The sequence below is a fragment of the Trichechus manatus genome, unplaced genomic scaffold (genome assembly GCF_000243295.1).
Source record: "Trichechus manatus latirostris isolate Lorelei unplaced genomic scaffold, TriManLat1.0 scaffold00087, whole genome shotgun sequence".
Lineage (NCBI taxonomy): Eukaryota > Metazoa > Chordata > Mammalia > Sirenia > Trichechidae > Trichechus > Trichechus manatus.
In genome coordinates this window covers 1,814,230-1,841,627 of record NW_004444023.1, presented here as the reverse complement: position 1 = coordinate 1,841,627, position 27,398 = coordinate 1,814,230, and the positions used below count along the sequence as shown (strand labels likewise).

At 43.7% G+C, this 27,398-nt stretch overlaps 1 protein-coding gene across 1 annotated transcript in view; it reads right to left on the bottom strand.

The window, feature by feature from the left end:
* Nucleotides 1-27,398, bottom strand: part of ARHGAP35 (Rho GTPase activating protein 35) — a 139,421-nt gene that overhangs the window by 41,501 nt on the left and 70,522 nt on the right. The window contains exon 3 of the mRNA XM_004381607.2: nucleotides 23,666-23,810. Within this exon, the coding sequence (XP_004381664.1) occupies nucleotides 23,666-23,810 (145 nt within the window). The remainder of the gene's footprint in view (nucleotides 1-23,665; nucleotides 23,811-27,398) is intronic.

Sequence of the window (27,398 nt, the reverse complement as noted above, 5' to 3'; positions counted from 1 at the left end):
AAGATGAAGGCTTACAGAACAAAATAGTTTCTCATTTAATAGTTACTACACATGTTGCCCTATGACAATGGTTAACAATCTCACAACACATCAACAACATCCTTACTCAACCTTGGGTTCCCTATCACCAGCTTCCTTGTCCCCTTCTGCCTTCTGGCCCTTGTCACTGGACTACTGTAGCTCGTTAGTCCCATTTGGTTTTACGGGGCTGTCCACTCCCAGGCTAAATGGTGAACCTTGGAGATAACTTCACCACCGAGCTAAAAGGGTCTCTGGGGGCCATACTCTCTGGGTTTCTCCAGTCTCCTTTAGGCCAGTAAATCTGGTCTTTTTTTTGTGAGTTAGAATTATGTTCTGACATTCTTCTCCAGCTCTGTCCAGAACCCTCTGTTGTGATCCTGGTCAGAGCAGTCAGTGGTGGTAGCCGGACACCATCTAGCTGTACTGGACTCAGTCTGGTTGAGGCCTTGGTAGCTGTGGTCCATTAGTCCTTCGGACTAATCTTTTCCTTGTATCCTGTTCTCATCATTCTCCCTTGCTCCCGAAGGGATGAGACCAGTGGAGTATCCTAGATGGCCGCTCACAGGCCAAAAATTTATTTTTAAAACTAAACAAGTAGAGTCTAAAGTTCATACAGAAAAATAAACAAGCAAGGAAAGCCACGGAAATTCCAAAATGGCCACCTATAAAGCTACAGTAATGAAGACAGTGTAGTTCTGGCACATGGAGAGATGGAGAGCTAGCTAGCTAGCAACATCAACAATGAGATAAGAGGGTCCAGAAATATACCCCAAATACACAGGAAATTAGCATATGTTAAAAGCAGGTTTCAAATCAGTGCGTGTGTATGTGGGGTATTTCATGCAATAAATAATATTGTTACAACTGAACAGCCTTCTTGAAAAATGTTTCACCTTCCACATAAAAATTTTAAATAAAAGACCACGAAGTATTAGAAGAAAATATGGGAGACTTTCAAAACTAATCTTGTAGTAGAGTAACCCCTTCTAAATGTATCAAAAGCTCAGAAGCCAAAAGAAACAATGGAAAGTTAGACTGTAAAAACAAAAATAAATAAATGAATAAATCCTAAATGGAAGAAGGATTATAAATAAAAAGTTAAACGTCAAACTAGGATACCTGCAACCTATATTAAAGACCAAGGGAGTTTGCTGGTTAGGGGGTCGTGGCAGAGAGCTGAGACAGAGGCTTCCTTTTTCACTGTACATTGTCCTGCATTTTGTACCAAATAAAAACCAAACCCGTTGCCATCGAATTGATTCTGACTCAGAGACAACCTATAGGACAAAGTAGAACTGCCTCATAGAGTTTCCAAGGCTGTAATCTTTACAGAAGCAGACTGCCAGATCTGCCTCCTGCAGAGTGGCTGAACCTCCAACTTTTGGTTGGCAGCTGAGTGTTTTAACCACTGCACCACCAGGGCTCCTTCTTGTACTAAATACATGATGAAAATAATCATGGTCTGGACTGTATTCTGCAATTATGTCTTTCTACTCTTTCAGGGTTGATAAAGTATCCTTTCTTTTATGAAATGACAAAATCAGAAAAGATAGTTTTTTTTTTTAAAAAAAAATTAATGTCCTTGTTAGGCAGCATAAAAAGCTGGCAACCCTCTGTCCCCTCCAAAATACAACTGTACGGGTCCACTAAATCAAAAGTCTGGGAGCCACTGTAGTAGAGGTTAGGATTAAACTGACCACTTCTGAATAGGCAAGATACGCAAGAAATTAGAGCAAGGCTGTGCCGGCCCAGTTCTCTGCCCGGGACAGCACGGCTGCCAACCACCTTTACCCTGGGAAGATTAGATGAGACCTAGCACCTAGCACAAATCTATTCAAGACCAGCCAAAGGCTCCACTTCTACCTATCAAATCATGAGAAGAATGACACACCTCAAGACAAGAACAGTTACAAAGTTTTATAGTTTATGAAACATTTCTGATGTCTCTTTGAATCTTCAATATCACCAGTCATGAGGTGTAGGCAAGGCAGATATTATGGTGAAACCTGTGAGAGCTGGAACTGGAAGGGACTGCCTTGTTTTTCTGGGTCTCGTAAGTGTTCTGCCTCTGACAAGGTGCAGTCTTACTACTTTTTATCCTCTCTGTTAGTGGAAAATATTTGGATTTTCCTTCTCTGCCAGGTTTCCGCCTTACACAGGGTCCATCTTTGGCAGGTTTTACTGTATCCATTTTCCATGGAAAAAATGAAGGATAAGAGAGATTAAATGACGTCGGCTCCCTCCTCTGGGTGCTCATGGTCTTCTAAACACAAGAGTATGCCAGGACAGCCCTGCTCCTCTACCTAATTCCCCCATTCCCATCTCTTCACTCCTAGGGCAGGACCATGCCCTAGTCAGTGTCTTCCAGACGACTGAAGGTGCCCATCAAACAAGGTCATTATGGGAATGAGGGAGTGGCAGGTCCAGAACCAAAAGTCCGGGGTCCTCAGGGTGCATCAGTCACCAAAATGGTTACCAGGCCTAACTTCACATATCTACAGTAACCGAGAAAGTCAATTTAGATGAATAAATAATCTAAGCCACACATTTAATTTAAATTATACTTTTTTTTTTAAAAAATGATGAAGGATGGTGCCATTTGAATAACAGTATTAGAAGGTCTGCTTTAAGAACAGCTAAAAAAACATTTGTAGTATGCTGAAAGCTATAAACAACATTCCTCAAATGCTTAGAAGTAGTTGGTTAAATGTCGAAGGCGACATGTATGTATCAAAATATTTTATCATCATCCTCATTTAACAGATGAGGAAACTGAGGCTTACATAGGTGAAGTAACTTGCCCAAATCACAGAGGTAATGAGTGGCAGAGCCAGGCCTCGAATCCCAGCACCCTTGCTCCACTCAGTTGCTCTGAGCCATTGTGCAGTATCACCTTCCTTATTCAATAATGGTTAAATCTGGGCACCAGCAGTAACACTCATTTCTACCTTCTTCTTTATACCTCTCAAGAGGAAAAGGATGACAATAATTTCCAATTTAAAACACACACACACAACACACACACTTTTTTCTTAAATGGTTTAATCTTGCTTATATTATTTAAATGCCAAGTTAAGTCCATCCCTTCAAAGATCACTCTGAAGATAAAACTTCCTTACCCAAAATACAGGAAATATGAAATAGTGATGTTCAGATTAGGAAGATATTGTCGGCTTTACGTAATTGCTGCCAAGCAGGCTGTTGAAAGGTTAGCCGTGTGTGGGCAAGAGACAATTCCTCTGAGGCTCTATCCCTCACAGTGAGGAGAAAATAAAGTAATGCTTATACAGAGCTTAGGACTGTGCCTCCTAAATGTTAATTATCTTCATCGTTACTGTTATTAAAACAGCTACTACCACATTCCTTCCATTCAAGGATGTACACTTCTGCCCACTTTCACGTTTTCCAAACTAGGCTAACTTATCATTAATCCATACATTTACTGTACCACCCCACCCCCTCACCCCCGATAGCTGTTACTACATGGATTAGCATCAAAAATTGTCCTATTTAGTTTGGCTCAGGCTATATAATTTCACCTCATTTTTCTTTATCTAGTCTTGTTGCTGGTAGGTGCCACAGAGTTGATTTCAGCTCATGGCAACTCCATGTGACAGAGGGGGACTGCCATGCAGGGTTCCCAGGGCTGTCATCTTTACGAGAGCAGATCACCAGGTCTTTCCCCCATGGAGATGCTGGGTGGGTCTGAACCACCAACCTTTTCCAGTTTAGCAGCTGAGCACTTAACCTTTGTGTCACCATGGCTCCTTTTATCTAGTCTTAGTGACATTAAACCAACAAAAACAGTGAGAGATACATTTACAATGACGAAAAAAAATAGTAGTAGCTGCTGAGGCTGCTTATGTACAGCCAAAAACCTCATGGGATTTGGTTCCTTGGTTTCGAGGTTTAGGGTCATGGTTTCATGGGACATCCCAGTTAATTGGCCTAATAACATGTTTAGTGCCTCTGTTCTACCTCCTAGTTTGCTGCATAGTGCCTGGGGTCTTAAATGCTTGCACGTGGCCACCCAAGGCACAATTGGTCTCTATTTGTCTGGAGCAACAGAGGAAGGAGAGTCAGGAAGAAGAGGAGGATATGGAATGCGTGGCTAATTACCTCCATGAACAACTGCTTCCTTTGCCACAAGACCAGAAGATCTGGATTGTGCTGGGCTACCAATACTGAACATTTTGATCAAAGATTCAGTAGAAGAATCCTGATCAAAATGGGGAATATGCAGAACAGAATCTCAAATTCTTATGGACTCCAGACTTTCTGGAGCCAAGGGGGTAGGATGAACCCCTGAAACTAGTGCCCTGAGATAATCTTGAAACCTTAAACCAAAAATGTCCCCTGAAGTCTTCTAAAACCAAACAATAGTTTAGCTTAACTAATAAAGAATGTCTGCCTTCTGTATTGCGCTCTTTTAAGAACTATCTATACGGGATTAAACTGACAACAGCAATTCGAAAAATAAGGTAGTAACCTTAGGGGGCAGTGAGTTTATGTTAATGGGGGAGGAACAACTCAGAAAATGAGAGTGAGAACAGTTGCACAACTCGAAGAATGTATCAACGCTGTACATGTAAAAACTGCTGAATTGGTGTATGTTTTGCTGTGTATATTCTCAACAACAAAATAAAATTAAAAAAATAATAAAACAATAGAAACACAACCTACATTTCTCAAGTCAGACCCTGACTTAAGCCTACACTCAAGACTATCCAAGCCTCTGAAGAATTCTGAATTTGCCCAGATGTGGGGGTCCTTTGCTCCCTCCACAGGTTATAGAGGAATGCACGCTTTCTTCATAGACAGCCTGGCCCAGGAAGTGGAATACCTCATTCTAGATTAAGTTTCTACCAAAAAACACTCGCTTGCTGCCACAGCCCAAAGGCCAGCTCCTGACAACTACAACAGAATAAAGTATTTTCTGTTTTGGCTTTTGAAACACACATACAAAAAAACAGATCACAAAACAGAAACAATGATAGTAGTTCCAGTTATCAGGAGCTTTGGACTGCGTACGAGAGAGATCCTGTTTCAACCAAATTGCAGCTTACGTGAAAAGAGAAATTGTATGAGTTGTTGTTGTTGTTTGTAAGCTGTTGGAGGCCACCAAATTTAAATAGCCAAGAGTGAAAGAATGCAAATTGGGGTGAGACAACAAGGCCTTGCACTATCTCTGTTTGAAAAAGTAGGATTCAATAGTCTGATGCCCAAGTCATCTTATATTTCAAACAAATAAACCCCTGGGAGCCAGGTGCTGCACAAAAGAGTCGGCTTATCTTTTTAGACCAGGATTCTCAAGTGGTATTCTTCACGTCTTCTGCCCCAAGTCCGAGGCCTTCTGACTTTCTGTGGCCTCAATTCCCATCCCTATGACCTAATTGCTCCGTCCTGGCCACGTGGGCACAAAGAGCTCTGAGCGAGGTCCCTGGAGAGAGCCAGGCCCCACGGGGGAGCATAAGGGAAGAACGGATTGGCCTCTGCCTTAAGGACCTCAGAGTCTAGTGGAGCAACAGGCAGGTAAAGAGATGATCCTAATACAAGGGGAAATGGGCTCTAACATGCATGTCTGGAGTGTGGAGGGGAAATGACATGTTAGGCAGCAGGAACAGCGATGAGTAAAGTCATGGAAGCATGAAACGGTCTGACAACTGGTGAGGAGTCCAGTGTGCAGGAAGATAAGGTCGGAAAGACTATCGCTGTGCTCAGGGACCAAGCTACCTGCTTACGGCATCTTGGGTTCTCCCAGATTTGGCCTCAAACCCAGGCTGCCTCCCACGGGGAGTCGCATCATGCCATCCTTTCAGGTCTACGCCAAAGGTCTGGGTGGAGCCATGCTAGCACCATAGGGGACAGCACTGAGTACACCCCCTAAAGCAAAGTGGGGGAAGATTTATGGAAAGGCAGCTAGATCAAGAGCACTCAAGTCCTCGAGGGGCCATGACTCTCCTCCACACAGTGGTCAGAGATTCTGTTAAATAAATGTCAAATCCTGTCCCTTCATTCAAAATCCTCCAATGGGTTTAGGGTCATGGTTTCATGAGACATCCCAATTAATTGGCCTAATAATGTGTTTAGTGTTTCTGTTCTACCTCCTAGTTTGCTGCATAGTACCTAGGGTCTTAAAAGTTGCATGCTGCACCAAGACACAACAATTGGTCTCTATTCACCTGGAGCAACAGAGGAAGAAGCAGAGTCAGGAATAGGAGGAGGATATGGAATGTGTGGCTAATTGCCTCCATGAACAACTGCCTCCTTTGCCATGAGACCAGAAGAACTGGATGGTGCCAAGCTACCATTACTGAACATTTTGATCAAAGATTCAATAGAAGAATCCTGATCAAAAGGGGGAAAATACAGAATGGAATATCATATTCTCATGGACTTCAGACTTTCCGGGGCCACAGAGGCTGCATGAACCTCTGAAACTACTGCCCTGAGATAATCTTTAAACGTTAAACCAAAACTATCCCCTGAAATCTTCTTCAAACTAAACACTAGTTTAGCTTAATTAGGGGGCAGTGAGTTTATGTTAATGGAGGAGGAACAACTCAGAAAAGGAAGGTGAGAATAGTTCCACACAACTTAAACAATATAATCAGTGTCGCTGAATTGTACATGTAGAAACTGTTGAACTGGTGTATGTTTTGCTGTGTATATTCTTAACAACAACAAAATAAATAAAAATTTTTTAAAAATATAAAAAAAGAAATAAGTAAGAGTAAGAAGAGATTATTTAAGATTAAAAACAAAAAACCTCCTCCAATGGCTTCTCACCTTGCTCAGAGGAAAGGCCTCCCCAGGAAGGCTCCAGCTGTAGGACTCCTGCGCTTGCTGTTCTCTCTGCCTGGAAGGTTCTTCCCCCAGGTACTGGCACGATTCCCTCCCTCACTTCCTTCAGGCCCTAATTACTCGTCACTCTCCCCCAGCCCTCCTTTCTACAATTTTAACACCCTCCCAGACATTCACATCCCTTTTTTTTGCTGCATTTTTCTCCCTCCTGAGCACTAAGATACTTTATATTTTACCTACTGCTGTCTGTCTCCCCCACTAGGTTGTAACAGACACTGCCCAAGGGTAGGGCTTTTTGTCTGTTTAGTCCAGGATCGTATAAAGCACGCTGAACGGTGTCTGGCCCATAACATAGGTAGGTGCTCAATGTATACTTGCTGAATGAATGAAGAAAGAACAGCATCTTCACTGTTCTAGGCGTTCCAGTCCTCTGGCATTTGGGAACCAGGCAGAGAAACAAGCTCACAAAGGACCACATATTTAAATTGTTGTCGTTAGGTTCTGTTGAGTCGATTTCGACTCGTAGCAACGCCACGTGACAGAGTAGAACTGCCCCACAGGGCCTTCTAAGCTGTAATCCTTACGGAAGCAGATCACCAGTTCTTTCTCCTGTGGAGCCACTGGTGGGTTTGAACTGCCACCCTTTCGGTTAGCAGCCAAACACTTAACTGCAGTGCCACCAGAGCTCCTACATACTTAAACAGTGAAGTAAAATGGAGGTAAAACGATGATAGCTTTGTAGGAAAAAAGATTCCCAAGTCTTTATTACAGGCCTAGAAATCCTATGGGGGTCTCTATGAGTCGGAATCGACTCGACGGCAGTGGGTTTGGTTTGGGTTAGGTACACATAAGGTTGTCATGAGTTGGAGCTGACCTGACGACAATCATCACCAACAAACATCAAGCATGGGGAAGACCTCAAAGAACATGAATGGAAGATACCTGACCTTAAGGAGTGCACACCCAGATAAGGATTCAAAACCAACCTATGAAATTATCAGAGGTTAGGCAAGAAGGAAAACTAGAAATCTCACAATAAAATAGTACCGGCTCCCATTTCTGACTGTTTACTATGTGCCAGGCCCAGTATCTTAAGTGCATGATCTCATTCAGTCCTCACAGTCCTATGAGGTGGGCATTGTCATCCCCTGCATTTCACAGAACAACAGAGCTCAGAGACGTGAAGCAGTTTAGCCAAGAAAAGTAGCAGAGCTGGGATTTTAAACCAAGTGTGACTGGTTCCACAGTCCATGCTCTGACCCACCCTTGAGAGCTCAGACAGGGGAGTGGATGGCTGTGGGCTTCTCTCCCTGGAGGCCGAAAAGCCTGGGCTGGACCTTGAAGAACAGGTACCTCTGCACAGGGGGGAGGGGACCAAGCCCATGGGACAGGGAGGGGATGGCAAACAAGAGCACAGCAAGTACCATGGCCCAACTAGAGTGGAAGAGGAATCTTACAGAGTATGAATAATGACAGCGACAGCAGCAGCAGCAGCAGCAGATGTTAACTGATTCCTCACAACTTGCCTAGTACTACTGTAACGTCTTTACATCATGAATCATCACGACACTCATTATCCCATTTTACAGTCAAGGAAACTGAGGCACAGAAAGGGTAAAAATTTGTTTGCAAGTAGCAGAGCTGAATTTTGAATCCAGGCACTTTGGCTCCAGCTCATCCTGGCACAAAGACTACTCAGCAGTAAGATAAAAGAAAAAGGGCCATGAAAACACCACAGCATGTATGTGCACATGTGTGCAGTCCCCAAGGGCATGTGGCAAGAGTCCTCACCGGGCTCCTCTGTGGCCAGTCTGTCCCACGTTAACGGTAACAGTGGCCCCATGGCCTGGCCCCATCTGGCCCTGCCTTATTCTGCCATGGATGTGTTTGTTTCGAGGTTGTCTCCCAGCGGCCTCTGATCTAATGGCAAGTGTTTTTCCCTCAAGATGCTACCATCAATTAGTGGTGAAATTTAAATCTGCCACACAGAAAGCACTCTACTCATTTAGCCAGGGAAAGGAGCTAATTCAGGAGGAAGGTCACAGCTATGAGGGTTCCATCAAAGGCCATTTTTCTACAGGACTCCATTGCCGCACAGGAGCCAAAGGCCCCTCTGACCTGTGAAGGATGCAAACAACGTGTTCGCAGAGGCACCCTGAGGTGCTCGGTGCTCAGCCTGCAGGACAAGGGGGGAGCCTCCCTTCCCGACTCCCCCTTCTGCCCCTCGCAGGGGAGGACCTGTCATTCTGGAGTCTCGGTCAAGACCTGCTGGCTCACTGGCAGGTGTCAGTCAGAACGTCTACTTTGCTGGGCTACAACTGGCCAAAATTTAATCAGAGAGCCATGCCCTTCGATGGCCTGGCAGGTAACAACCATGGGGTTATCAAGATCTGTGCTAGCCACAGTCTCAACTTGAAACCACAGAGAAAGCCACAGCAGAGAAGAGCTACACCACGAGGGATGGAAACTTAGGCACACTTTGCAAATGGGACCAATCAGGCTGCTGAGAGAAAGGGTGAGGCAGTTTCGTACACCCAGCATTGCCCTTGCGAGAGCCACCACCCCCCACCCAAAAGACTAAAAAGCAAAAACACAAAACCAGACAGGTAGCACTGAGAACCCTTACTGCTTTAGCTCTCAGCTTCATAGATTATTGCCCCTTCAGAGACTGACATGTGCTTCGAGACATCTCTTAAATTGTGTTCAACATACTAAAATGAATTATCAAAAATAACCTCACTCCTCAGTATACACCTGACATAAGTGTGCACACATGTGCAGTAAAATTCATGTATGGCAGTCCCAAACTGACGATGGGGTTCTGTACCGACAACTCCATCGTAAGTCAGTTTTGACATTTGGTCAAATACCTTTTTTTTTTTTTTTAGTTTTCATTATTATTGCCTTATATTATCAGTATCTTTATAAATCTGATCTTTATTTGTCTTTGGGGTTGGAAACATTACATGTAAACTTACAGATATGATGACATCAGCAAATTATGCACTGCAACATTTTATGTAGTATATATTACTGAAGATAAGACATACCCCCTCAAAAAAGAAAAAAAAAAAGGACTGTCGTAAGTGCAACTTGTAACTTGAATATAAGTTGGGGACTACCTGTACAAGAATGTTCACCACAGCACTATTTGTAACAGCTCCAAACTGGTACATAGCCAAATATCCATCAAGAGGAGAACGAGTAAATAAGCTGGATGGAAGGGTATAATATATATACCGAGAATAAACAATCTACAAGCACACCCAACCAAGGCTGAATCCATGGATTCCACTGAGGATGCATCTCACAAGCATAATGTCGATGAAAGAAGCCAAACATAAAAATGTGCGCTTGGTATGATTCCACTTTTAAAGCAGAAAGGCAGGCAAAACAGCTCTATACTGTTAGAGCCAGGACAGTGGTTACCCTGGGTGAGGGGAAGAACTGGGATGGAGACAGAAGGACTCCTGGGGCACTGGTTACTCAGTTGTGTTCAGTTTGTGACTATTCACGGAGCTCTACTTATGATGGGTGCACTTTTCTGAATGTCTGTGATACTTCAACAAGGAGCCCGGTGGAGCAACGGTTAAGCGCTCGGCTGTCAACCGAAAGGTCGGTGGTTCAAATCCACCAGCCACTCCTTGAGAGAAAGATATAGCAGTCTGCTTCCAGAAAGATTACAGTGCTGGAAACCCTATGGGGCAGTTCTACTCTGTCCTATAGGATTGCTATGAGTCAGAATAGACTCAACGGCAACAGATTTTGGTCCTAGTTCAATAAGTTTTAAAAAACTGCCTATAGACACTGTCCCATTTCACATGTTGCTGTTTTGGGGAAACCAAAACAACCATAGCACATCAGTGATCAGAGCCACCAAAAGAACTAGCTCATGTGGAACTGCGTAATTGTATGTGGGGGGCACTATGCTAAGCACATTACCAAAGAGGATTCCATTCAATTTTCAGAATCTCCGTTTGAAAGAGGTGCTATTATTATTCCATCCTGAAGGAAGAGGAAAAGGAGGCTTGGGAAGTTTCAGGGACTGGCCTACAGATGTCAGCTACTACACAGAAAGTTAAGACAACAGGTGTGAGTCCAAAGCTCAGGTACTCAACACTGGTCCATTCTAATGCGGGTGGGGTTCGTGCTCTAAACACAGAAGTTGCATTAAGCTCCCCAACTCTTTTCTTTTTCCCGACGCTGACTTTTTGGCTGAGACCAGGCCAGCTCTCTTGTAAAATGAACCCCATTCTGGATTTGTCGGATTGTTTCCTCATGACAAGATTAAATATTTTTAGCAAGGAGGCACATAATATTCGGTTGAACTGCTAGCGGGGATGCTAAGTCTGATCACTTTGTGAAGGTGCTAACCGTTACCCAGACCTCTCCATTATAAAGGTACATTTCCCCCTTTGTAATTAGTAATTCCTGTGTTGGGGGATACTTTGAGACTATGTAAATACCATACCCCCAAAAATCCTTTCCTGATTGTTTTTTAGTTTTTAAAAATCCACTTAATTGAGGTATAATTTATAGACAATAAACTGTATCCATTCAACATGTACAATTTGATAAATTTTTAAATATATACTAGTGAAATCACCACCATAATCAAGATATAGAATATTTCTATCACCCCGCAAAATATTTCCATCATGCCCCTCTGCAATCAGTTCTCTTTGCTACCCCCAGCTCTTGGGAAACCACTGATCTGCTTTCTGTCACTATGTATTAGCTTGCATTTTCCAGAGCTTTATATAAATAGAATCATAGTTTTAGTCTTTTGTGTATGGCTTTACCACTCAGCATAATGATTCTGAGATTCAATCGTGGTGTTGCACGTATCAGTAATTCACTCTTTTTATCACTGAGTAGTATTCCATCGGGTGGTGTCTTAGTTAGCTAGTGCTGCAGTAACAGAAATATCGCAAGTGAGTGGCTTTGAGGAACAGAAATTTATTTTCTCATAGTTTAGGGGGCTAGAAGCCCAAACTTAAGGCACTAGCTCTAGGGACAGTTTGTCTCTCTGTTGGCTCTGGGGGAAGATACATCTCTCAGCTTCTGTAGTCCCAGTGTTCCTTGGTGATCTCCACATGGCATCTATCTTTCCCCCATTTATGCTTGCCTGCTTCTCTCTTTGTCTAATCTGCTCTTTTTATATATCTCAAAAGTCATTAGGTTTCCATACAGTCAACAATTACTTTAAAACAAAGATGAGAATGTAAGCGTGAAGGGAAACTAGATTAATGGAAATGGAACAACCAGAAGGGAAATAATCAGAATGTTTACACATTGTGAAGAATGTAACCAATGTCACTGGACAACTTGTGTAGAAACTGTTGAATGGGAACCTAAACTGCTGGGTAAAGCTTCACTGAAAACACAATAAAATATTTTAAAAAATAAAAAAAGTCATTAGGTTTAAGACACTGATACGGCCTAATTGACATAAAAAAGAAAACCCTATTCCCAAACAGGGTTACATCCACAAATATAGGGTTAGGACTCTAATACATATTTTGGGGGACACAATTCAATCCATAAACAGGTGGATATACCAGTTTGTTTACTCATCTACCTGTTGACGGACACCTGAGCTGTTCAGTTGAGTACAACTGTGTGAATACTGTATTATGTTTTCATTTCTCTTGGGCCAATACCTAGAAGTGGAATGGTAAGTGTATAACTCTTTAATAAACTGCCAAACCATTTTCTAAAGTGATTGTACCATTCTACATTCCCACCAGCAGCACTGGAGAACTCTAATTGCTCCATATCCTCACCAACGCTTGCTGCAGTCAGTCTTTTTACTCCCCAATGATTTTAAAATGTAATACTGTTCTGCGCCTGAATTAATTATGCATTTGTGTGAGTATGTCTATCTCTCCCAGCCTCAGACATCATGAGGGCAACTTCAGTTCAACATACTGCCCAGCATATAGTAGGCACTTAATAGGAATATTCAATAAATATCTGGTCCTACTCTCATGGATTTCCCCCTCCCCCAAGGACAAGAGGTCAAGCGTGACCTGGTGATGCTGCCCGACAAGGAACAGTGCTCCTTCAGGTGCAGAGAAAGGGGCACCTCCTGACCACACAGCCTGCTGAGTGCAGGCACTGAGGCCCAAAGCAGTGGGGCTCAATTCTAGGCTCACCAGCAAAGGGCTTTGGAAAATCAAACCAGGCTTCCACTTCAATACTGTGCCCAGACAGGTGCTGCCCCGAGAGGCAGAGGCCCTGTCACCAGGTTTTGTGCAGGATTCCTCCCACAAGAGCTGTTGCTTGCAGTCGAGTTGATTCCAACCCATCGAGATCCCACGTGACAGAGTAAAACTGCCCCACTGGTTTTCTAGGCGGTAATGTTTATGGGAGCAGATTGCCAGGTCTTTCTCCCAGGGAGCTGCTGGAGTAGGGGGAAGGAATCCAAATGCTGCCACCTCCTCTCCAGCCAGGCTAACCCTGGCCTTTTTTGTTAAGGCTGTCCTAACACTGTACTGTATGAAGGGAGAATACAGTGACCCCCCCTCCCATCCAGTAATAAGACTGTGCTATACCCTAACCCCCTCCCAAGGGCCAGTTTCCCACCATGCCTGGGATCTCAGAGCAACAAAACCATCTCCTGTGAAATGTGACCACATATGCCAAGTGCCCAGTACAATCCCTAGATCACAGCAAGCACTGAGTAACATGAAACTTCATTTGCTCCTGAAGCAGCAACACCATATCTGTTGTCAGGAGCCACACACGATGCACCGGGCAGCAGAGTCTCTAGAGTCTCTGAGCTGCTCTGTAAGTAGAAGGAACAGCAAATGGGGAGGAGGGCTGACAGGGTGGCAAACCACATTCGGTATTATTATTATAATTTCCTTTTAAGTTTTACTTATTTTGTTGTTGAGAATATATGCAGCAAAATATACACCAATTCAAGTTTCTATATGTACAATTCAGTGACACTATGATTACATTCTTCGAGTTGTGCAACCATTCTCACCCTCCTTTTCTGAGTTGTTCCTACCCTGTTCACATAAACTCACTGCCCCTAAGCTTCCTATCTAACATTTTGAGTTGCTGTTGTCAATTTGTTCCCGTAGAGACAGTTCTTAAAAGAGCATAATGCTCAAGGCAGACTTTTTTCTTTCTTTTTTTATTGAACTTCAGATGAAGGTTTACAGGACAAAAAATTTCTCGTTAAACAGTCAGTACACATATGGTTTTACGACATTGGTTAACAACCCCACGACATGTCAACACTCTCCCTTCTTGACCTTGGAGAACTTTTTTTTTTTTTTTTTGGTGAAAATATACACAGCCAAAGTTGCACCATTTCAAAAGTTCCTACACGTACGATTCAGTGACATCAATTACATTTTTCCAGTTGTGCTGCTATTCTCACTAACCTTTTTCAAGGCAGACATTATTGCTAGTTAGGCTAAACTATTATTGTTTGGTTTGAAGGCTTCGGGGGATATTTTTGGTTTAAGGTTTAAAGATTATGTCAAGGCAATAGTTTCAGGGGTTCATCCTGCCTCCTTGGCTCCAGGAAGTCTGGAGTCTCTGAGAATCTGAAATTCTGTTCTGCATTTTCCCCCTTTTGATCAGGATTCCGTGATCAAAATGTTCAGTAATAGTAGTCAGGCACCATCTAGTTCTTCTGGTCTTGTGGCAAAGAGCATTATTATTTTAAACAGCTGCCAGGCTGACTGACTACAGGGAGTTTTTCATTCCATAGGGACTAACTGAAATTAAAATACACTAACAGAATCAATGCCTACCAGTTATTTATACAGTATGGACTGAAGACATTAGAATTCAAGAAATAAGACAAGTGCCTTCTGCCCAAATCAAACTGCTTTTCCTGGGAACAATTCCTCTTCTCATTTGGTAGCAGTGCTGGGGGCTGGTCACCTCTACAGTAAGCAAATCAATTCAGAAAAGGACTCACTGAATGGGAAATCATTTTTGTCACTGTCACCCTGCTTCTCCCCACCCTCCCCCTCCCCACCAAAAGAAAAAGGTAATAAATCACAGAGAGAGGGAGTAAGAGAATGCTAATTTTAGTTGGATGGCTGGCTGGTGAGGCCAAGGAGAGGCTGGCGGCTGGGGGAATACTCACAGCAGCAGAGCGGAGCTGAGCAGGGCCCAGCCTCCAGCCTCTAGGACACTGAGGCCTTTGCAGTGGGGAGGAGTAATGCGTGGATGCTTCCTCGAGCTTCTAGGCTTGAGGGACATGGACATTTCCTTGAACTGTGGGAGGCCTTGGCTAAAACTTGGCCCAGAGACCCAGGATTTAAAACTTTGGTTTGTGCCCACCCGTAAAAAACCCACTGCCATCGAGTTGATTTGGACTCACAGTGACCCTACAGAGTAGAACTGCTCCGTAGGGTTTCCAAGGCTGCAATCTGTACAGAATCAGACTGCCACATCTTTCTCCCGTGGAGCAGCTGGTGGGTTCCAACCAGCGACCTTTCAGTTAGCAGCTGAGTGCTTAACCACTGAGCCGCCAGGGCTCCTTTTTATGCCCACAGTAAAATGTAAAGATGGCGAACTTGATCCTAGAAATTTATAGCAGGCTCTAAAATTAACTCCTCACTCCCGCTCTGGCGGGATACACTCTGGACAGGACTGAGACCATTCCTCCTTCCTGCCATGCATCTGAGAGCTCAGATGAGCTCGTGAAGTCACACTGCTAGGGAAGGGAAGTGGTCACTGCACTGCTCTGACTGGTTTTCCACACAGATGAAAACTGGAGAGGAAAGGGTTCCGGCTAGAACTATGCAGGCGGCCTGACCCCAGCCCCACCCCACCCTATCTCTCTGGGCGGTGATCCCAGAGCAGCTGCGGTGGCTCTGTGCCCTTAGAACCCTCCGTGTAACTGGAGCCGAGAGAAGGAAAATCTAATATCCTATTAGCACAGCGAGCACAGACGCTGTCCCCAGGCCTGGGATGTGCTAAAAGCCTCAGCAGATCAATCTGAAAGCTGTTCTACCGACTGGCCATTTCTTAAACATGCTCCAGTTTTAGGAAATATGACACGAGAGTAAATGAACTGGGTTGGAAGCTCAGGAAAAAGGACAGGTGCAAACCAGAACCAATATCCACCCACAATGTGATGAGCTAACTGAAGAAGGAAAACTACCAGGGAGGAGCTTCCATAGCGAATCCTGGTGACAGACCTCAGAAGCGGCAGGCTGTGAGGCAAGAAGGCCAAGATCCTTTCCTTGGGATCCTGTCTGAGGGAACGCTGGTAATTTGCTCACAAACTATGGGCAAGGGAGCATCGCAGTCCCAGGGCCCTCTCGCATGCCACCCCCGCACACGGAGCTAGCTGTGGACAAAGCTCATCTCCCCACACTCCTGGAGACCCCTTCTCACACCGATTCCTGACCCCTTCGTCTCACGTTAGAAATTAAAATGCAGTTGGCCTGAACAGAGAATTAAAAAGATGATGTCCAAGGTATATGGTGTTAAGTTTAAAAAAAAAAAAAAGACAAGCTACAGAACAGTATGTATGATCCCAAGTTTTTATTTTGGGGCCAGTATTAGCAAAAACAGGAGCCCTGGTGGCAGAGTAGTTAAGTGCTCAGCTGCTAACCAAAAGGCCGTGGAGTGGCTGGTGGGTTTGAACTGCCTACCTTTTGCTTAGCACTGAGCTCTTAACCACTGTGCCACCAGGGCTCCTCCATAATGGTTACAGCCTAGGAAACTCTATGGGGCAGTTCTACTCTGTCCTATAGCGTTGCTACGAGTCAGAATCGACTCGACAGCAATGAATTTATTAGCAGAAAACATAATCCAACTATTAATGGAGATTACCTTTGGAGCCTGGGATTGTAAAGGACTTTCACTTTCTGTTATTCACATCTATGATTTTTTTTTTTACAGTGAGCAAGTATATTATTCTTGTAATTACAAAACTTGGAATCATTCCAGTTGTCCTAGTTTATAACTGGTTATCCCATCCTCCTGTCCATCACATTATTAAGCTCACAAATCTTATTTTTGTTTGTTTTCTACACTATCACTGACAAGAGGACAGCAGGCACCAAGGAAGTCCTAAGGTGTGGAGGATTAGAGAGGGTGCTGGACCCTCTCATCCCCCACCCCCACCAGACCAGTGTTAACTCCAAGCATTGCTCTCACAGGTGACAATGCAATATTTTATTTGACAGGATAAGCCTCAAAGTGACTGACACAAATAAAGGGACACGCTGACTTCTGACTTGTGAACTGCTTGCAGCAGGCCTTGAAAACAAGTTTCATTTGAAATATCGTCTCCGATCAATTAGGGCTGACTGCCTACACCACTATGTGGAGGCTGTGTGGCCATGTGGCCATTTATACCACGAGGGACAGGGAGGTCGGGGGCAGCAGAGGCGTTCCCTGAAAAAATTGCAAGTTCAACACAAGTCATTCAGAGCTGAAGGAGCAATAATCTCTCAGTCATTCACTTGTTCAACCAGTTCTCACAGAGCCCCTCAGGCCAAATCCATAGCCATGCCTTGCTGCGTCTTCAGGGCTCAGCTCTCCGCTCAGACGGGAGCCACACTGTGAGGCAACCATGGGCGGTGTTGGAAGGGTGCTGAGGGTGATGACGAGATCCAGACAGCATGCTACACAAAGAGGACATTTGACAAGACACTGTCTAGATGATGCAAAAAAAGTCATTATGAAGTCAGAAAAAAAAAAAAGGACAGGGAGAACTGTTCTAGACTGAAAGAGACTAAAGAGACGGTAACAAAATGCGGTGTGAATATTGATTGGATCCTAGAACAAAAAACTCAGCTATAAAAGAATATTCTGAGTCAACTGAGTAAATTTAAACAGGGACTGTATATGAGATGATATGACTGAATTAATGGTTATTGTTAGTTGCTGTGGAGTCGATTCAGACTCCTGGCGACCCCATGTGTGCAGAGTAGAACTGTTCCACAGGGTTGTCAAGGCTGTGACCTTTCAGAAGCAGAGCTCCAGGCCTGTCTCTGAATTACTGCTAGTATTCTTAAAAGCGATAATGCTCTTGCAGAATGACAGAGAGTGAGAGCACGAGAGAGGGAGCACAAATATGGCAAAATGTGGACTGCTGGTGGATACTAGGTCATCACTGCACCTTTCAATGGGTTTTACCATTTTCAAAATTAAAAGCCAGGGTAAAAAAAGACAGAGTCATGGATATTTACATTTACCAGTAAAATCTGAACTTTCAGAGGAAGGAAGACCAAACGGACAACTGGAAAAGCTGCCACTGTGGCTAACACCTCCTGAGCACTTCTGTGTGCCAGGTCTGCACTAAGTACCTGCACGTCTCCCTGAATCCTTGCAGCAGCCTAAGTGGCAAGCCCTGCCATTGTCCCCATTTTACAGACAAGTCCAGATCGGAAGCTCTATAATCTCCATTCCAAAATGCCTCTCTGAGCTGTTCTGCTCCTCTTTTAGGTACACCAGGAGAAAATGGTATATGGGTCCAAGAGCAGGGAATAGTTAAATAATCTGTGACGTAGCCACTTAAGGGAACATTTGCAGCAACTAAGTCATGTTTTCACACATAAAATTTAACAAGAGGGGACCATGCTTACAAGTCAATGCCTGGTTTAAAAAGCAGTAGTTTTCAAAAACCGGTCCTCCCAATAGGCTAAAAACCAATCAACTATTGGTTACAGAATTCTTCTCCCCTGGAAATGGCAGCAGGTAAGCTGGTGAATTCCAGGCTCTTCTGCTTCACCTAAGTGGGCTATGGGGCCCTGGTGGCACAGTGGTTAAGCGTTGGGCTGCTAACCAAAAAGTCGGCAGTTTGAACCCACCAGCTCCTCCTTGGAAACCTTATGGGCAGTTCTATCCTGTCCTATAGGGTTGCTATGAGTTAGAATTGACCCGACAGCAACAGGTTGGTTGGTTTGTTTCCGTTTAAGTGGGCTATGCTCAAAAATTTTTGAGAGTCATCATATAGCATAAATTGCATTATGTAAAAATAAAAATATATGTACATATGCAGAGAGATAAGACTATAAGGAAAACAGATCACTAACAGTGGTTTTCACTAAGTAAATAATCAACGAATCTTTAAATTCTTTCTCATTTTTGTTGAATTTCTACAGTGAGTATGCTTTAATTTTACAAACAGTAAAAAGAAAAGTTCTTTCAGGAAACAGGAAAAGAGTACACTCAACCATCTATAGGAGACTAAATGGGCACATCAGCCCAAATGCAAAGACAAGAAGGCAGGAAGGGACAGGAAAGCTGGACAAATGGAAATGGGGAACCCGAGGTCAAGAAGGGGAGAGTGCTGACACATTGTCGGGTTGAAAACCAATGTTACAAAACAATCTGTGCATTAACTGTTTAATGAGAAACTGATTTTCTCTGTAAACCTTCACCTAAAGCACAATTAAAAAAAAAAAAACAAAAAAACAAACACATTTAAGCTCATAGACACCAGCTTAAATATTTTCTGAAATTCTATAGAAGTACAAATTTAAAAAAAGCTGAACAATGGAATTACAAGTTTTCCAGGTTGAAAATCACTCATTCAATCAACAATTAATGTATATTGTTTACCATGCTCTACGGAGAAAAGGAGAACATAGCATCCTGTTCTCCAAGCCAAAAAACCAAATCCATTGCTGTCAAGACGATTCTGACTCATAGTGACCCTATTATGACAGAGTAAAACTGCCCCATAAGTTTCCTAGACTACAATCATTATGGGAGTAGATCACCGGGTCTTTTCTCCCAAGGAGCCACTGGTGGGTTTGAACCACCAACCATTCGGTTAGCAGCCAAGTGCTTAAACACCATGCCACCAGGGCTCCTAAAAGAGAATACTGTTATATAAATGAGTCAAAGATGGCCTCTATATACTGGCCTCAGGTTTTGTTCCTTCATTAAAAAAAAAAGCCTGCCAGTGCGGTGCCAAACTCAAATTTGTACACATCCAATTATCTTAAAAATAGCCCAAATAAGCAGCTTTTCAGTCACCTGGAGCCTGCCTGCTTTACATTAAAAAACAAAACAAAACAAATTCACTGCCATCAAGTCGATTCCAACTCACAGCAACCCTACAGGGCAGAGTAGAACTGCCCCGTAGGGTTTCCAAGGCTGCAGTCTTTACAGGAACAGACCGCCACATCTTTCTCCCACGGAGCAGCTGGTGGGTTCGAACCACTGACGTTTCAGTTAGCAGCGGAGCACTTAAACCACTATGACACCAGGGTTCCTATTCTGCTCTCAGGAAGTTGAAATTTGCTTGAGAAGGACTACCACAGAGATTACATTCAAAGTGCTACTGGGATGGTGACGGGAGTCTTGAAAAATAAGAACAAGTTCCGGAGGCAAGCAATGGCAGTGGAACACGACAAACCACAGGAAGGGCATACACGAAGGCAGGGAGATAGAGAGAGACTCTGCTAGGTCTATGTCCTCATTAACAGACTGTTTGTATTCTTGTAAAACAATTTTAAAATTAATGCTTGAAGTAGTGTAAAACAGGAAGGGCGGAAGGAAGGAGAGAGAAAAGGAAAAGAAGAAGAGAGGGAGGGAAAGAGAAGGAGAAAGGGGAGGAAGAAGACAGGCAGGTAAGCATGGCATAATACAGATGCTGTAAGGGATGGCAGAGCAGAGTGTGGCCTGCATCTGGGAGGTAATGAGGAAGCAATAAGAGGTTCTTCAGCAGGGGGAATCCTTATAATCAGGACGGACTCAGAGGTGCGGATGGTGAGGCAGCGGAAATGAAGTGGAGAGGACAGAGCCAGGAAATGACGGAGCAGAACTGACACAGCTTGGGACCTGACTATATGAGTCAGAGATGACTCTGAAGCTCCAAGCTTTTTGGTAACAGGGTGCTATTTAACAGAGCTTTCTAATGTACAAGCAGCAGCAGCTTGGTGGTGGCTGCTGTTAGGCTCCTCACACTTGAAAGTGTTCAACAAGAGAAGAGCAAGCAGAGGTGTCATTTCCTCACGGGATGTCAAACAGCTAATCACATGGACTGGAAAGTTCCAGAGCTGGAGAAGACAGGGAGCAGGGTAGGTCAAGGCCATTGATGAGCTCAGCTAGAGGGCATTTTGCTAACATTCAAGCACCTGATGTCAAGCAGGAGAGCCACTCAAGGAGGCCATTCACAAAAGGCTCCCCAGGGAAAGGAAAGCTCTTCCTGACAGGAGAGTATCAACTAATACATGCAGAAGGAATTAGGGAGGCAGAAAAACAATGGTTATCATTCTTTCAGCCAAGAGTCATCAATGGATGCTAAAACCAATGCACGTCAGTATGAAGAGAAACCTAAACCGGACACTTACACAGTCTCCAAGCAGCTCCCTATAAAATACGTATTACTTACAAAGGGGAAAGAGTCACTTTACAGTGGAGAAGCCACCTTCATCAGAGATCAAAGTGAGTATCTCCAGGGATGGGACAAACGGACATCACATGCCTACTGATGGGACGCGCTGAAAAGAACACAGCACCACTTCCGTGGTGTTTCTGCCAAAAGTGCGTCACCCAAATCTAACCATGAGGAAGCACTAGAGAAACCCAAGTTGAGGAACATTCAACAAAATAACTGGTCTGTACTCTTAAAAAAATACCTAAGCCACAAAAGACAGACAGACTGAGGAAATGTTCCAGGTTAAAGAAGACTAAAGAGATTTGACAACTAAATCTAACGTGTGATCCAGGGTCAACCAATGAAAAGCAAGCATCTGTAGATTAGATTATAGATTCATCTACAGAGAAATACTGGATCAATGCCAATTCCCTAATTTTGATAAATGTACCGTGGTTATGTAAGAGAATGCCAATGTGTTTCAGAAATACATGGTGAACTGTTTAGAAGTACCCATTACCTTTGATTCTGACTCATGGTGACCCCATGTGTTGCACAGTAGAACTGCTCCATAGGGTTTTCTTGGCTGTAATCTTTCTTCACAGCAAGGAAGGAGCCCTGGCTGTACAGCAGTTAAGCACTCAGCGGCTAACTGAAAGGTCGGCAGTTCAAACCCACCAGCTGCTCCACAGAAGAAAGATGTGCCAGTCTGCTTCTGTAAAGATCACAGCCTTGGAAACTCTATGGGGCAGTTCTACTCTGCCCTGTAGGGTCGCTATGAGTTAGAATCGACTAGACAGCAACAGAACACAATTTTTCCAGGAGCAGATCGCCAGGACTTTCTTCCACACTGCCACTGGGTGGGTCTGAACTGTCAACCTTTAGGTTGGTAGTCGAATGTAAACCGTTTGTGCCACCCAGAGACCAATTCAGAAGTAAAGGCCCATCATATCTGCAATTTACTCTCAAGTGTCTCAGAAAAAAAGAAAAAACAAGTAGAGAAAATGATAAAGCAAATGTGGTACAATGTTAACATTTAAGGGATCTGGGAATTTTTGTAACTTTCAATTTGTTACAACTTACAACTTTTGTAACTTTCCCACAAATCTGAAATTATTTCAAACTACAAAGTTAAGGAATAAAGGGCTCCTCCAGGTGAAAGGACACAAACTATCTCTCTGAAGTGTTGGGTCAATAAGGAGGAAAGGCTTCAACCAATCACACCTGTGCCCTGCAGATTTTCTCCTTGCCAAAGAGAGAGGTACCAGGAGGAAACGGACATAAAACCAGTGTCAAAAAGACTGGACACTGAGAAAAGGCTTCCGGCACTGAGCAGCCAAAACAAAGCTGTGGATCTGCTGTGATCATGCAAAGTGCTTACTGTGATTCAACTCGGATACCACAGAGAAAATCCTGAAAATAACTACAAGTCTTTAGTGGTCTTCACCTTGAAACCTATCTTCCTGACTAGCACATCCTAAGTAAATATTAACACTGCCACTCAGCCTCATATGCTCCTGCTGCAATTACCAGCAGAGATTGGGAGTGTCTGTCCACACCACGCAATGGTTAATGTCATCACGGATCACCCTAGAATTAGAAAGAACACACAAGGAGGTGTAATCCCTACCTTGGTTTCAAATTAGTTTAAGCCTATATTCTTGAGCCAAACTAGTAATGCTGAAGAACCCACATTCCCATGTGCCTGCTATACCACTGTCTCCTCAAAACTCATCAGCTTTGAAAGCATCCAGGAGAAAAACTAGGGAAACAATGGCATGAAACTGAAAGCTCTGGGTTTCAAAAGACAGGCCAAAGAGACACATTATGGGCGCTCTAAATGAATGCAATAAATGGTTTCAACGCAAGTCAAATTTTGTTATTTCAAGAGCAATGTGGAAAATCTGAGTCTGCCTTTGTGATAATACCAAGCTGTCCGTGGAGCTTAAATTTAACCGCATGACCAGAAGACATCCAAGCACTCCAGTTGTTTTTTACTCCTCTAAAAAAATCCTATATCAACGCATGAATCTCAAGCACCTGATCAACAGCCAAGGGCAGTAATAGTCACAACTACTCATTCATTTTATTAAACCAAAATGTATTTTGTCCCCCACGTAGTGCTGAGGACACACAGATGAATAAAGCCCGCTCCTTGCCCTCCAGGAGCTTCCAGATTGGTGGGGGACACAGACGATCACATGACTGATCAACAGGGCTACACACTATGACAGGGGCCAGGGGAGCACAGAGAAGGCATCTAACCAGCCGAACTGCAGGCCTGAGACCAGAATTGCTCCTGCACACTGAAAAGTCTAATATATCTGGCATGGCAGCCTCAAGACCAGATGCCAACGGAGGAGCCCCATGCCTGCCAGCTGTGGGGACTGCTCAGCTCCTTTTCAGAAAGCATCTCACACTAAACATGAGCGGATTCCAGCACCTCCAGATGGTTCAGCACTCTAGAAAGCATCCTGTAGACATGAGGAGCTCCAATCTGCTGTGAGGGAATACTCTTACCTGTGGCTTCAATGTACTCGATACATCTTTCAATAAAAACAGGGATCGGCTTCTCTGGAGTCACGACTGTTGTCAGTGGCACCCCAAAGTAGTTGCTCTCCCAAGTTGCCTTAGTGATGGATGGCCGGGGCTTAGGCTTTGGTTTCTGTCCAACAAAGAGTGAAAGTACAAAAATACAGTGAGTTATCAACACGTAACGTCAACATCAGGAAGGCCTTCAGAGGGAACCTACAGCAGTGTAGGAACGGCTGGACAAGTTTTGAGCTCATCCCATTAATTCTGTATTCTCTAGCCTCCAAATACCCGCACAGGAATGCTGGCAAGTTGCCACCCAGTCACACCTTTAGTGTGAGACTGCATGCTTAGAACAAAGGTGTTTATAGGAAGCAGGCCATATTTATTTAGTAACAATGAGATGACTATCCACAGCTTTATCAGGGATGCACTGGAGTAAACAGGAAGTGTTCCAAACATCCCGAATGGATAATAGATGTTATACATCCAGAGATGGATAAAATCTTAAAAAGATAAAAGATGGAATTGAAAACTCAGGATTTTCTCTTTTCAGAAAAGAGAGGGAGCATGCATTCTGCTAGGGCTGCGAGCCTCAAATGTGAATTCCCTTTGATACGTTAACTTGAGGTGAACCCCCAGTGGTTTCCACATTAGGAAAGGGCAAAGCCAACTAATGAAACAGGATGAATAAAATCATTCTTTGTCTCTTCTTTCCCCGTAGTCACCTTCCTCGAGTAGTAGTACCAGCAGCAGCAGCAACTACTTGAGCCTAACAAGCATTTTACCAAAGGAAAAAGAAGAGTCTCACATGTCTAAATGACATACTAGTAAGTGACAGTGCTGAGAGTCAAACCCAGGAGGGCCAGCCTGTCTCCAAAACCCGTGTTCCTAGACATCATTAATATTAAGATATCTGCCCCAAAATTATTTCATCCTTTTATTTCAAAGGTCACATGTGGGAAAAAAAAATGTTTTTAAGAAATGGTCAGTTTCCTAAAGCCACAAGAAATACACCTGAAACTTGGGCCTTTGGTTAAAATATCTAGTGAAGAGAAAGACAATTAGGATCTTTGCATAAAATCCACAGCAGAGGACAACTAACTAGCCACCGGGTCATGGGTTAATCATTCCCTTTCCTTAGCCTGCCCATCCTCATTCCTTTTAGTACCCCGTCATATTGGAACAGAGTCCTGGTGGCACAGTGGTTAAGAGGCTGCTAACCAAAAGGTCGGCAGTTCAAATCCACCAGCTGCTCCTTGGAAACAGTATTGGGCAGTTCTACTCCATCCTATAGGGTCACTATGAGTCAGAATCGACTTGAAGGCAACAGGTTTGGTTTTGGTTTATACTGGAACAGATCACTTCCTGTTTGGTCTGAGATTCTTTGAGGACTTCCTATGAAAACAAGTGGCAACAAAAGAAGAGCTGAGAATCAAATGCACACCAAAGAAGGGCAAACCTATTTCTCTTTCCAGAGCAGCCAAAGCTGCTGGCTGAAAAGACCTCAAATGACAAACCCGATCTCTACACAGACCGCTAACTGACTCAGTACAGAGAATTCTGTAACGTAAACAGATCCTGGGGCCTCAGAGAAGAAACCTGCTCTCAATAAGGCCCATCCCTGCCCACTGTGATATGCCCACTCCTAAAACCAGTGACGTGGGAATGGCTGCTGTTAGCTCCCCCTGCAGGCTGCATGAGGCAAACAGGCTCAGACGTCAGGCTTCTCCCCAGAGAAGGAAAAGCACTTTGATGCGTTATGATGCACCTTTACACAAAATAATTCAACCAATCTCAACCATACCAATAATCATGAAGATGGTGCAGGACCAGGCAATATTTCGTTCAGTTGTACCTAAGGCCACCCATGAGTCGGAGCCGACCTGATGGCAACTAACAATAAAAAGACTCTCCCAACAACTGATGAATGGATAAGCAAAGTATAGTATGTACACAAATGAAATCTCACTCAGCCACGAAGAGGAACGTAGTCCTGATGCAGGCCACTACAGGGATGAACGCTGCGGACATTAGGCTGCATGAAGTAAGTCAGACATAAAAGGAGAAAAACTGTACGATCTCATTTATATGAAATAAGCAAATATATAGAAACCAAAATGGTTACTAGGACTGGGAGGGAGGGGGAAAGAGGTGCTTCTGCTTAGAGGGCATTGAAGACATGTTAATGGTGGTGGGATAACTTGGAAAAAGAGAGTGAAAATGGCTGCACAACTTGAAGAATGTAATCAATGTCACTGAAGTGTGGATGTAGAAACTGATGAAATATTGTATGTGTTGTTGTGTTTCTATCATAATAAAAAACATACAAAAGATTTAAAAAAAAAAAAAGACTGTCTCCCTTGCATCTTCTACTTATACAAAGTCTAAGGACTTTAAGCTTTGAAACCTGACAGACGTGGGTTGGAATTCTGATTGCCAAGTTCTGTGACTTCAAGTAACTTAATCTCTCTCTCTCTCTTTTTTTGATTGTTGTGCTTTAAGTCAAAGTTTACAATTCAAGTTAGTCTCTCACACAAAAATTTATACATACTCTGTTACGCAGACTCTAGCTGCTCCCCCTATACTGTGACAGCACACTCCTCCTTTCCTCCCCAGACTTCCCGTGTCCATTCAACCAGCTCCTGACCCTCTCTGCCTTCTAATCTTGCCTCTGGACAGGAGCTGCCCATTTAGTCTCATGCATCTACTTGAGCTAAGAAGCACACTCTTCACGAGTATCATTTTATGTCCCATAGTCCAGTCTAATCTTTGTCTGAAGAGCTGGCCTCGGGAATGGGTTTAGTTCTGGGTTGACAGAAAGTCCAGGGGCCGTGTCTTCCAGGGTCCCTCCAGTCTCAGTCAAACCATTAAGTTTGGTCTTTTTACCAGAATTTGAGTTCTGTACCCCACTTTTCTCCTGCTCCGTCAGGGACTCTCTGTTGTCTTCCCTGTCAGGGCAGTCATTGTGGTAGCCGGGCACCATCTAGTCAAGTAACTTAACATCTCTTAAGTCTTGGGTTCCTCTTCTGTAAACAGAAGAGAGCTTTGCTCACAAGGAGTTAGGGAGGATACAATGATATGACATACGGGAAGTGGCTCAATTGTCAGGTACACAGTAGTTGTTCAATAAATGTGAGCTCATGTTAAAGAAAAGAGAAGGGCTGAGTGCTTCCACTGTTACACCACTGTTACAAACAGGTAACGGTGAGTCGGACTATGTGCTTCTTAAAAACTCCATACTGTTCAGGCAGTTTTAGCTAAAGACACTGAAGAAACAAAGATCATCATCTGTGTTTAAGCGACATTCCTCCATCTTCTATCATTCAAGTTTTTTAGAAATCTCAATCCAGGAGAGTTCGCTTGTCAAAACTAACATTAACAACAGCATTGTTCTTCAATAAAACTGGGGCATCCAAATAAACTGCTGTTAAGGAATAAAAAAATGGAACTGAAAAAGAAGCTGCAAGGATGCTATTTCTACTCACCAGAAAGCTTTCTATGATGTAATGATTACGCGCTTGACTGCTAACCAAAACGTTAGTGGTTTGAACACACCAAGCAGCTCTGCAGGAGAAAGACCTGGCGATCTACTCCCATAAAGATTACAGCCTAGAAAACCCTATGAGGCAGTTCTACTGTATCACATGGAGTCACTATGAGTTGAAATCGACTTGACAGCACCTAACAACAGAAAGCCTTCTGACCATAGCTCTAGGAA